Below are 12,943 nucleotides of genomic sequence, written 5' to 3'. Positions count from 1 at the left end.
GATAAATAGGTTTATGTCTTTCATTTGTAATGCTAAGATTGTTTCTCCAGATACAGGAAAAGAAAGATCATGTGCAGAGAATCTATGTGAACAAAATTGTACGCAGTTAAATGAAGGAGGCTTTATCTGTTCCTGTAGACCTGGGTTCAAAGCCAGTATTTTGGACAGAAACTCCTGTGACGGTAGAGTATATTTCCTACAATTCCCATTAGGAGATCCTCATACTATTTAGGTTCTCCACTCATTCCCTTTTATTAACCACTGTTTAATTCCCTTAATAGAACTAAACTCTTGGTTCTAGTTCATTAAAATACTTAAGTGCACCAATAATTATACTGTTAGAGGGTGATGATCAGTTCTGATTGAGACTGTAAGCTGTACTTTCATGATGTATATAGGCAATGATGACAAATGTTAAGGTTTTGCTCATTAATTTCTTGGGTCATGAACAAAAAATCCACAACATTTGGGAATGCCAATTACTTTTTTTCCATGCTCTCTTGCCAGTCCCTAGCAGATGGTTAGGCAGATAGCTCATTCTTAGTAATGTCTGTGGAATTGGTAAGATTTCCTAAGGCTTTAGAAATGATGACTGCTTATTCTATCAGTGTGGGAGATCAAAATTAAAAAAATAAATAAACACAAGTTTTACTTTCTTCCTCAAAGTCCAACAACACATATTTATTACATACCTACTTATGCTAGACATAAGTGAGATCTAATGTATGAAATTGGAAGGTACCTTATCAAGATGGTAAGGAATGAGTATCATTTTAAGTGTCTTTCATTATTTAAATTGGCTGTTTCTAACTCATGATGTGTCATGTCATACTCAGATGATTGAGACCGTTCTTTTGTTCTTTGGAAGCTGAAACTTAAGAACTCAATGAAGAAACCAAATGAACAAGTCCCTTTCCTGAAACTAGTTAGGCCAAGGGAGGTGGTACCATGCAACACCAACACACAGCTGCTCTCCAAAAGTGGAAATTTTGTTCTGCTATTTCACATAGTCACTCTGTTGCAGTCGAACTCTGTCTTCATTGCCTACTCTCTTTGGGACTTTGGGTTTAAGAATTGTCCATATTGCAGTCATTTTGGAGAATTAAATGAGGCACAAGCTTGAAAAGCATGTGAAACAATATCTGAAGCTTAATAAGTGCTCCACAAATGATGGCAACATGGCTTATCTTCATCTGCAGCCTCCTCAGGCTTCATTGCTTATGACTGTGGATTTAAACAGAAACGAGGCCTCAAAGGAATGTTTGGGAGCAGATGTTGTATATTTGCTTTTATTTTATCTGCAGACATCAATGAATGTGAGCAGTTTGGGGTTTGTCCCCAGAACTGCCAGAACACCAAAGGAAGTTATGAGTGTTCCTGTGCTGAAGGCTTCAGGTCTGTGAGTGACCAGTATGGAAAACGATGCGCCGCTGATGGTATGATGGGTTTGTGTTGGGATTAATCAGTTGACTTTCAGAGAAATAAATTTTGATGATTACAGTATACCAGAAAATAAACTTTACACTCTCAGAGTCTTATTGTTAATTCACCAGCTACTTCTCTTCCAATGCCCATCCAGCCTCTTCTCTCCTCTCTCCTGCCAGATGAAAACAATAACTACAATCCCACGCAAATACATAGGAATTAAAATAGGAGTCAGTGTTATTTATTATTCTGGGCTGAGCCTCTTGTCCACCTTGGTAAAACTTCAAAAACTGGATAAGATGTTGCCTTCCAGAATATTAAGACAACAAAAGCTTGCTTTTGTTGTCCAATGATGGTCGACAGATTAATGAAGCCCTCCAGTTCTCACTACAAGATCAAGGTCTGAGACACTGTGATTCAAAATGGATCACAAAAAACAGTCATATTCATTTGGGGCAAATCAAGGCCATTCTGTTGATAAATCTTCTTTACTGTTCATGGGCTGCCGATCACAGATAAAGTCTGGTTCATTTATAACTTCAATTGTTAGTTCTACATCTTAGGTTAATGCTGGTATCTGAGAGTCGGGCCTCATAGAAAGCAGTAGTAAGTACTAGATAGAAAGGACAAAAGAGAAAGACTGTGTGGCAGAAGTATTATAGTTCAAATTTCCAAGGGTCTGATCTAAATCAGCTTATCCCCTCAAGGGTTATAGGTCTTTACAAGTCTTATAGATTTGAATTTGAAATTTGTGCTAGAGTGTAAAGAATTTGATAAGGAAATAACATTTTACTTTGCAAATTAAGGGTAAAATGGCTGTTCAATTTCTTCATACAAATTGGGCTTTTAAAGCATGCATCTGATTAGCATACTTAAATATTTTACCCCCCAAACATTTTTGACACTAAATGAAAACTAGGGTAAAGGCATTTGAGCAGTTGGTCTGGTAATTAGGCAGCAAATTAAAAACGATTTAAGTCTTTAACTAAGGAGATGACTGAAATAAATGCTCATAGTCATATAAAATACAATGTCAAGACAGAGGAAATATATAAAGTGAACTTTCAAAAGTTACTCAAATGAGATTCGATTGACATTATGAAAGTAAATTAAATTTAAAAATTCTAGACAATGCACCTCAGGATGAGTCACCATTGAAATAGCTGCTTTGGGTAAGAACAAGAACAAGCTGTTTTTGTCATTAGCTGGAAGATGAATTGAGTCATGGACCTGATTACCTGCTAAAAGAATCATAAAATCTGTCCGTAAAGAGTAAGGAATGAGGACATCCTGGTAAACTTTTAGTAGGACTGTACATATATTTCTTTTGTGAGATTGTCTATAATCTTGTCTATTTTATTGTCAGTGAATAAAGAAAAACATCAGTGGAAAAGAGGACACTATCTAGGGGTCTCAATCTTGTCTTGCTTTAAACCTTTACCCACAGAGGACAAAGAGTAAAGAACAACATCCCTAACAGAAATATTAGCTTTCCACCTGAAAATGGAGACAAGAATGTCCATAGTCACAGATTTTCCACCCCAGTTGGATAGTTAGTTCTATTAATTAGCAGAGGTAGTCAGATTCCTATAAAAACTTATGGGGTAACTGGGTGATGGACATGAAGGAAGGCATGCAATGTAATGAGTGCTGGATTTTATAGGAGACTGACGAATCACTGATCTCTACCCCTGAAACCAATAATACATTATATGTTAATTAATTGAATTTAAATAAAAAACCAAACCAAACAAATGCTATTTTATATCTACTTTATATAAAAAAGAATTCAGATGGAATGCAAACAGATAAAGCAGCCCTTGTCTTTTTTTACAGGTAACCCTCCTTTGTTGCTACTGCCCGAAAATGTCCGGATTCGAAAATATAATCTCTCATCTGAGAAGTTCTCAGATTATCTTGAAGGCGAAGAACGTATTCAGGCTATTGATTATGATTGGGATCCTGAAGACATAGGTCTCAGTGAGTATGAACTTTGGCATCTGTCATCGATATTAATTGAATTATTAAATTGTAAGGTCTTTGGAGAATCTGTTTTTTAATGAGTGAATTTTGTTGCATGAGTGGAAGAGGAAGCTCCTCCTAATCCAGCATGCTCTGGAGTGTGGGCATAGTGTGGCCATGTGTTCCAGCAAAGCTTTTTCAACTTTTAACCAAACCTTCTCCCATCTCTGGGGATTATCCTTTTAGGACCACCTCATCCCTTTATTTAATATCTCTTTGTCTTTGCTCATGCAGGGACTGTTCTTCCCTGTCACTGTACCCTTCAAAATTTCTATTCAAACTTCAAAGACTCAGTTCAAATATCATCTCCTCTGACATCTTCTATATCCTTCCTGGGCACAGTTCCATAATTGCTCACTCATGAGCCTATAAGTGTTTTATATGTGCTTTTACTAAAGCACGTTACACTGAGTTACAGCTTTCCACATAATTTTCTCCCTGAATTTTAACCATGAGCTCTTTGGAGACAGGATTGAATCTAATTCAACTCTGCAAGCCTAGCATCTGACCCAACATCTAGTACAGTGTATGCAATGGTTGCTTTAGAAATTTAGTTCAATGGATGAAAATATGAAAAATGTTTATTGTTGAGTCTTTCATGACTGTGGGGTATGTGGGAGATGGTAATGAGGCAGGAATCAGAAAACTCATCTTCTATGCCTATTTCCCTCATCTCTTAAGCTTTATAACCTTAAATAATTGTAACAATTATCTCATTCTCCATTTCTTATCTGTAAAGTAAGGACTGTAATCTTGTCTGCCTGCCTACCTCTGAGAGTTCTTTGAAGATGAAATGAGATAACAGATGTGAAAGTGCTTTGCAAACTATCAGTAACTATGCTATGTAAGATTTATTATGGCTGTGTTTACACACTTACTCAATACAATAAACTCTTCAAGAATGGCAAAGACCTTCACAGTCTTCCTGTGCTTTTTAAGTTGTTTGCTGTCTACTCTCCTTTAGTCTATACAGAAAATAGGACTCCTCATCTACATAGCTCCTTTACTACAAGTTATTGAATAGCCTGCCCCTGGTTTATCTATACATTTTGTTTGGGAAACTAGAACTTGATCCTAATGAGAGTAAATAGCCCCTTGGCTGAAATATATTTTAGCAAGTTACCTTGAAATAGAGACAGCTAAGTCAGTATCAATAAGCTATCAGTTGAAAGTATTTGTAGCTAGTAGCTCAAGTATGATGTCTTGAGGTTTGATCAAATCAGTGTAATTGAATTATTACTCTTATAGGAACAATGGGGAAGTAGAGATGTCAATAAATGAACAGTAGTTCACCTAATTAGACCCTAGTTCCGCCCTTACTTGATGTTTTTAACATGGAACTCAACTGTGTGTCTTGCTTTGCAGGTGTTGTATATTATACTGTGCTAGGGCATGGCTCTGATTTTGGTGCTATCAAACGTGCCTACATCCCCAACTTTGAATCTGGTACTAATAATCTCGTGTCGAAAGTTAACCTGAACCTGAAATACATAATGCAACCAGATGGATTAGCAGTGGACTGGGTTGGAAGGTAAGTTTAGCCATAGCCTCATTCTCCTCTTGTCTATTCTGTTTTCCTGGCCAGACCTCTCTACTGCTTGCCATGGCATGTGAGTTAAGCTGGTCCAACTATGGGTAGCACATGGCGCTGGTGCAGCTGGGTGATGCCTGGGCTTGCTCTAGCCCCAGTAACCACCTCTGCTTACCCTGAGGTGTTATATAAACCTTCTAATTTCCTATGTTCTGTGTATTCTATGAAAATGTTTGGGAAAGCACCGAGGTCAAGATTTTATATGCGGGAAAGCATTCTTATCCAACAGAGTTTTGGATTCCAAAATTATAACTTTCAGTATGGCAGCACTATTCATTTTGTGAAGAAATGGAACAGCTTCCCAATTCTTCCAGCAAGGCAGTTGAGATGAAACATTTTTCTCTATGGTAATTATTTGGAGGAGCAGGAATACACATCTTGTGTTTTCAGCATGCTGTACTGTCTGAACAGATTGGAAATTTGACTTTCCTGTTTAATCTTTGGGTTTGGTTTAATAGTGGTGTCGGCTTTGTTCTGCTCTTTTAGATTTTCTAGAACCTGAGGGACCAGAGCCAGACATTTTGTATGATCCCTAAATATGAACCTTAAGTAGGTTTATTATCAGGTAGACGCAGGAAATGCAAACCAATGTGGAAAAGTTCATAAGCCACTTCTTCAAGGAAGAGCCTTGCATCGTAAGTGACATTTATGGAAAAGCAATTATGTTAGGATCAGAGCTCAAATATTCATAGAATTCCCCATCTCCTTGAAAATGAATGAATAATAAAAAAATGTTTGAGAGGGAAGGCTCAGGGGCTTGTTGCCCTCTGGGAGACTGGAGAGTCATTAGCAGCATAAATTAATTTTCACCTTTTAACAACTTGTCTAGCGCTCCTGGAAGACTTGAACATCTCTGAAGAAGTTAATTAGGTCCCTGCTGTGCCCACAGGCTATCAGGGCACTCATTTCAGCATTTTCTATCCGGAATCAAGGCCTTGGAGAGTCAGTAACTTGAAACTCTATAGACTTTAGCACTGCCTTCTGAAAATTAGCCAGGCAATAGGAGATCTGTCTTCATGTTTGAAGTTTTTACTCCTTTCTCAGCCTTCATGAACGAGTGAGTGAAGAAGCTGATAGAAATCTTCCTTCTCATAAGAGACAGATGCGCCACCCTACTAGTAGAATAAGGCAGGATGGCCTTGCTAAGTTTTTTTTTTTTCTTTTTTTGGAAAGGCAATTTCCACTCATCCTTAGAGCTGATGCCTGATTGTAGTTGGTTCCAGTGAGGCTCTTGACTGAGCAGAGACAGATTCATAGTTGGAATTAAAGGGCCAGCTAAACAGTGCCTTACGACTTCCCACCTGGAAGTACATGTCTTATAGCAATGCCAGATGTGAGACACACCATCATCACTGATCCTGGCTGATGAGGCAGGAGTCCTCCTCTATCCCTTACTCTTCCACTTGTAACTGCAAAAACCCTTGGCTGAAGAGATTGGGGCATTCCTGAGAGAGGGTGACTCCCATCTGCTCATTGGTATCTAAGTAGTTGTCTTACTGGCCCCAGCTTCCAAACTGAATGCTCTCATCTTCAAACCTGTCCCTCAGAAGTGATCAGTCTAGACTTTATAGATATCTAACTTTGTCCCTTTGAATTTAGGCATATTTACTGGTCAGATGCCAAAAGCAAAAGGATCCAGGTGGCTAAACTTGATGGGAGGTACAGAAAGTGGCTGATTTCCACTGGACTGGATCAACCAGCTGCAGTGGTTGTGAATCCCAAACTAGGGTAGGTACTTGAAGGAGTCTTTCATGTTCTAGATATTTTCCTGTGGATTTTTAAAAATTTATATCTTTAATTATTTTTTTCCTAATGGTACTAAAATTGTCCTTGGACTTTTTGGAATGGTATCTGTGACTAATTTAAAGAATTATAGTATGCCCTAAGGATCATTTAGAACTAGCCAAGCTTCAGACTGATACTGTGTAAGGGGAAGGCCTCTGGCCACACTTTTTGCATAGCCCATTTTGTCTAAAATCCATGCATTTCTCAATAGAATTGAAGAATTGGTCTCTACCTGATGATTGGTGTAGACTAGAGGCTGCAAAGTGGTGGCTGGTAGGCTAAATATGGCTATATTGGACTAAACAGAGCTTTAAGGTTTTGAAAACTTAGTTACTAACATTAAAAAAAATTTACGCTGTATTTTTGGCTTGAAAAATGAGAACTGATAATACTAAGTAGGTATGCCTTTCTTTTTCTTTTTTTTTAGAGAGGTGGGGAGAGGGGAAGGGATAAGGAGAGGTTTCATGCCCAGCTTGGAGCTTGATGCAGGGCTTGATCTCACAACCCTGAGATCATGACTTAAGCTTAAATCAATAGTTGGACTCTTAGCCAACTGAGCCACTTGGGTTCCCCAGTAGGGATGCCTTTTTTGATGCAGTATTGCCTGGAACTTTTAGACAAGGCCTTGCTCTCATAATCACTTGATATTCATAACTGCTGTGCTCCACTCATTTATATTGCCTGCCTGGTCCTTTCCAGGTATTTGAAGTGATGTAATCCCTGGCCTATGCAATTCTCCTATAATTATTAATTGGATGCAAAATAATCCATTTTAAAATTGGAATCCTTATTTTATTCACTGATGCATCTCAAATGCAAGATAGCGCTGCTAACACATAGGCATTCAATAAGTATTTTATGAAGAATGAACAGTTCTTGTAATTATACATTTTAAAGTGTCTGAATATATATACTTGAACAGGGCTGGGCAATTTCTATTGAGAAAGTTTTCAGGAAGGATAGACCACAGATGCACTGGCTCCTCCTCTTCTCACCCCATCTTCTAAAAAGTAAAGTGTAAAAACAGCATCACTTAGCACCCAGACCTCTATGAAAAACAGTTGATTTCCCTGTTGGAAGTTTTTGCTCTGCTTCAGTGGAGACGCCTCACTAGATGAAATCTTAAAAGGAGAAAACCTTCTGTTGCAGGCTTATGTACTGGACTGACTGGGGCAGAGAACCTAAAATCGAGTCTGCCTGGATGGATGGACAGCATCGGAAAACCCTGGTTCAAGAGAACCTTGGTTGGCCAACTGGCCTTGCCATTGATTATTTGAACAATGACCGGATCTACTGGAGTGACTTCAAGGAGAACAATATTGAAACTATAAAACATGATGGGACTGATAGGAGAATTGTTGCAAATGCAGGTTAGAAATGGGTTAGAATTTAATATATAACCACGAAGTATATTTCTAGTATCTGCCCATTTTCTCCAGAAGCAATGTGATCTTCATTTGATACAGTTTCTTAGATACCACTCCCTCCAACCCGCAGCTGCTGATTTAAGTGCAAATGAATCTATTAGCAATAGTTAAGGGGGTTTTTTTGGTCCTTTTAACATAATTTTTAAAAGGTATTCTTACCAACAGATAATTGAAATAACCTAGTTTCCTGTTAAGTTGCCCTGAGTGCCCTAAGTGGCATTTCATGCGTACCAATGGAAATCCATGTCTTACCACTTCTAGACCCATTTGTTTTTATTATGCTCAGTTGTTTATTATGTACAACTGGAAACATCTAGAAGGAAAGAAACATTCTGTTTTCTTATCCAGATTTCTGCAGAATTGCAGCAATCCATTATCTATCAGCTTTACCCAACAAGTGCTGTCTTATGTTCAAAGAAAAAGACCCAGAATCTCTGCCATTCAAATTATTGTCCAGAAATAAAATTAGATCAGCAACTCGAAAGTGAGCAGGTTCTCTATAATTGCCATAAACCAGCGGGCATTAATCTAGTTTAATGTCTGTCATCTTGATCTCCCAAATAGCACACTGTTGTGGTCACATGTATAGAAGGTCTGCCTGAATGTTCCTGGAATATCAAGGCATTGTATTAGGGTTTAATTCAAGCATAATGACACCTGATATAAAAGAGAGGTAGGGAACTTTCTATTCAATAATTTTGGGTTTTGTTTTTTGTTTTTTGTTTTTTGTTTTTGTTTGTTTCCCTCTGTGGTTAAGCAGCAATGAACCCATATAGTCTGGACATCTTTGAAGGCCAGTTTTACTGGATATCTAAGGATAAGGGAGAAGTATGGAAGCAAGATAAATTTGGGCAAGATGAGAAAGAGAAAATGCTGATGGTAAACCCATGGCTCACTCAAGTTCGAATCTTCCATCAACATAGATATGATCGATCAGGTAACCCCAACCTTGGAATAAGATGTTCCTTATTATCTGGAAACCTTATTTCAAATTAATGGCTGTATTATTGGAAAGTGGTAGTGGATTATAATAGTCTGATCTCTTGGTGCACGAAAGGTGTGTGTGTTTTAACCATTTTGACCACAGAAAGATAAAATTGGAGGTCAGATGTAATTATGTACATCACCAGCAGATATGAAGTAAAAATATTTCAGTCCTCGTTGGAGTTACAGGTATATACTTCTGGACCACAGAATCCAGTAGGCATCCACCCTCTGCTAGGTGTAGGTGGGTTACAACGGGTTTCATCAACATCATCGGTGTTACATACTCTTTTAATTCCAAGGCTAGGCTAGTCAGGTTATCCTGAGCTACATGAGCCTCAGGTTAAAACTGTCAGTTACGCGCAGCCTGGGTAGCTCGGTGGTTTAGCGCCGCCTTCAGCCCGGGGCCTGATCCTGGAGACCCTGGATCGAGTCTCACATCGGGCTCCCTGCATGGAGCCTGCTTGTGTCTCTGCCTCTCTCTCTGTGTCGCTCATGAGTAAATAAAAATATATTTTTAAAAAACCTGTTAGTTATATGCATTTCTACCTCCTCCCCACTGTCCCATTTTCTTAGTTGCGGGTCACGCTTCATCAGGTTTCCGTGTTCTAACTAATTCATCCTTCACCATCAAATGGAGTCAGGTAAAAGGGAAGAGAAATTCTTGAAGTGAGGAAAGGAAATAGACTTTTATTAAGCTCTGTAAGTCCAATTCTCCCTTCAACTGTTCACTCAGACATCTGTTACTTCCATTAATCTGCAAAACTGTATAAAGAGGTTTTATTTTCATCTAACATACAGGAAACCCCACTGATAAAATAGCTCTTATGTCTTCCATGTTCTTGGGGCCCTTGTGCTGGGCAGTTCTAAAGACAGGAGGGAGAACACAGTACCTATCGTGAGCCGCTCTCTGGCCCTTGTAGAGAAGGCTACCTAGGAGTTAGAGGAATATCTGGAGTCAGCTGGGCCCCCATAAGAGAGTACTGATTACTGTGTAGGCCAGAGACCTAGCCCAGCTGTGCCAGATTAGCTTTTACTCTGGACCAATAGTTTTCACATTTTAGCATGTATCAGAATTATCTAGAGAGCTTGTTGAATGTATATTGCTGGGCCCCACCTAAGGAGTTTCTGATTTAATGTGCCTGAGTGGCCTAAAAATTTGCATTTCTAACAAGTTCCCAACTGATGCTGATGTTACTGGTTAAGGCCCTACTCCAGTGTTGGCCATGGACTGGTAGCCCTGGTATCTTATGGGAATTGGTGGCAAATGCAAGACATTCAGGCCCTACCCACCCTTTCTGAATCAGATTCCCTAGGTGATTTGTATTACATTCAAGTTTGAAAAGTTTTGCTCTAGATTGCTGAAGAAGATGGGCAGATGTTGAGTGCGACTTTGGAATATGGTTTATTATATTATAGCCTTGCTATGTCTGTGGTTACATATTGGGTGACAGAGAATCAGCCCATTAACCATTCTGACAGAATGTTAGTCTGAGAAGGAATTTAGAGATCGTCTATACCTTGGAGATATCATAACATAAGCTAAGGTAGAATTCGGAAGACTCCAGAATTACCTGAGAAGCTTTTCGTGGTGACACTTGAGTTGCATCCTAGACCAATTTAAATCTGAATTTCTGTGACTAGGCATCAATAGTTGTGAATCGTTCCCAGGTGACTCTAGAAATTGCAGCTTTAAATTCCCTTGTCCTGCAAGTAGGAGAACCAAAGTCCAGAAGAAAGTCCTCTTACAAGGGCGGGTGGAAATCATATCTAATATATTATTTGGATACATTATGATCTATGGTAATGACAAATCTTGGTATAATAATAGGGTCTTACTGGTCTTTTGAACTATCTCAAAGTGCTTTGCATTAATTAGTTTTTGAGGTCATGCAGTGGACTAAACACCTACCTTCCAAACCTGCCAGGACAAGGGAGGAGATAAGTAATGCCATAGAATATGTGAGTGATATGGGAGTAGGATGGAGGGACTGTGCCACTTTGGTGGGGAGGTTGGGAGATGGCAGTGTAACTGAGGTGAGTGGCATGTGGCTTCCAGGGGCTGGGACACTGCCTGGGCTCTGATCTCACCTGGCAGGGCCACAACTCAGATCATGGGCATATCCTTGGTTGGGATACTCATTCCCTCCTCAGACCCTAACCACTGTTCTCATGTGCTTTCCAGTGCCCAACCGCTGTAAAAATGTCTGCAGTCACCTCTGCCTTCTGAGACCCGGAGGCTACAGCTGTGCCTGCCCCCAGGGCTCCACATTCATAGAAGGGAGCATCACTGATTGTAACGCAGGTAGGGGCACGGCTGGGGCAGCCAACGGGGCCCTGGGAATATTCCTCTGCCTTCTTCACTAGGTTCCCTATCTGCGTTTCACCTTCTGCAAGAGCCTGAAAAATCCCTGTGTGCTGGGTCCTTTGAAGGATGGAGTGGCTCAACAGAGGGATGAGAGAGAGGAAAATATGAACAAAGCTGGGTGGGACTTAGGGAGCCAAACAGAACTGGTGTCCCAATGATTGCTGAGAATTATTTGCTTGGATCTGTATAGACTCAGTCCCCTCAAATCTACTCTTGTGTTGTTTTGTAAAGATATTTGGAAGTGGGTTTTCTATAAGGCCTTTACCTCCTTTCCCTACCCCATATTGGATATCTGTTGCTCTATAATTCAATCGGCCTTAACTGGAGTTCCTCAAGTGAGGAACTAGGTTCCTGAAGGTGGGGGACCTTATCCAGTACAGATGGGAAGGCAAGAGGAGGGGCACTGTTCACCACACATGCTCATTTAAAAGTTGTGATGAGTGAAAAAGGGCCACATTTTAAAAGATACCTTATGTTGTTGGGAGATGGAGGCCAGAATAAGGAAGCAGTGGTTTCTCATCCCAAGGGCTGTGGATGATCTATTCCTGGCAATACCTTTCTTCAATGACTCTTAAATTAAGGTGTGTATAAACCATGGGGAATGACTAGCGTCCCTACCTAGTGTCCAATTCTTTTTTTTCCCCTAGTGTCCAATTCTTAATACGCACATTAAAAAATCATCCTGCAGTTGACTAGTGGCCCGTTTTGTGGCTCAGGTCCCTTAGTTTGAGTTGATGGGGCCTTGCTTACCCACCTTTGGCCACCAGGGGGAGCAAAGCAGTTATACAGGCCCCACCTTTACTCTTCCCAAGGAGGCTGAGAAGTTGGCAGGTTTAGAGAATGAACTTAAAGGGAAAAAACTGCTTCCCCTGTTCCCCTTTCCCTGTCCCTACTCTCATCCCCAAGGTTACTGGAGAGATACTGGCAAGATTTCAATATTCAGCAATATTTTGAACCAAACAATGATTCCAGGCTTTTGACATTTGTCCTATGATGATTGGTTCTGACACTTAACTGCCATTTCACATTCAGGGGTTAGTGTTGGCCAAATTGTCACCTCATCTACTACTTTCCCCACTTACATTTCTTGCCAAGTGAATTATAGTAAGATTCTTTTTGAAAGAACTTAACCAAAGCGAGCATGCCGATGGTGGTTAGTCATTCCCTATGAAGTCTTGGTTTGGTATATTAATTAGCTAACTTGATAAGTATTTATTGAGTGCTTACTATGTGCCAGGCACTAAATGTGGGAGATAACGAAGTGCTGGGAGTGAACACAACAAACAGATCCTCTGCTCTTGTTGAATTTATACTCTAATAGGACAATAAACAGAGCGTCCC

At 39.8% G+C, this 12,943-nt stretch overlaps 1 protein-coding gene across 1 annotated transcript in view; it reads left to right on the top strand.

Moving 5' to 3' along the window:
• Window positions 1–12,943, top strand: part of LRP2 (LDL receptor related protein 2) — a 198,132-nt gene that overhangs the window by 174,058 nt on the left and 11,131 nt on the right. Inside the window, exons 65-72 of the mRNA XM_072751869.1 lie at window positions 51–182; window positions 1,305–1,436; window positions 3,262–3,405; window positions 4,813–4,978; window positions 6,638–6,766; window positions 7,973–8,193; window positions 9,011–9,187; window positions 11,420–11,539. Coding sequence (XP_072607970.1) covers window positions 51–182; window positions 1,305–1,436; window positions 3,262–3,405; window positions 4,813–4,978; window positions 6,638–6,766; window positions 7,973–8,193; window positions 9,011–9,187; window positions 11,420–11,539 — 1,221 coding nt within the window. The remainder of the gene's footprint in view (window positions 1–50; window positions 183–1,304; window positions 1,437–3,261; window positions 3,406–4,812; window positions 4,979–6,637; window positions 6,767–7,972; window positions 8,194–9,010; window positions 9,188–11,419; window positions 11,540–12,943) is intronic.

The sequence above is a fragment of the Vulpes vulpes genome, chromosome 3 (assembly GCF_048418805.1).
Source record: "Vulpes vulpes isolate BD-2025 chromosome 3, VulVul3, whole genome shotgun sequence".
In the NCBI taxonomy this organism is placed as follows: Eukaryota; Metazoa; Chordata; class Mammalia; order Carnivora; family Canidae; genus Vulpes; species Vulpes vulpes.
This window is presented reverse-complemented; position numbering and strand designations above follow the sequence as displayed.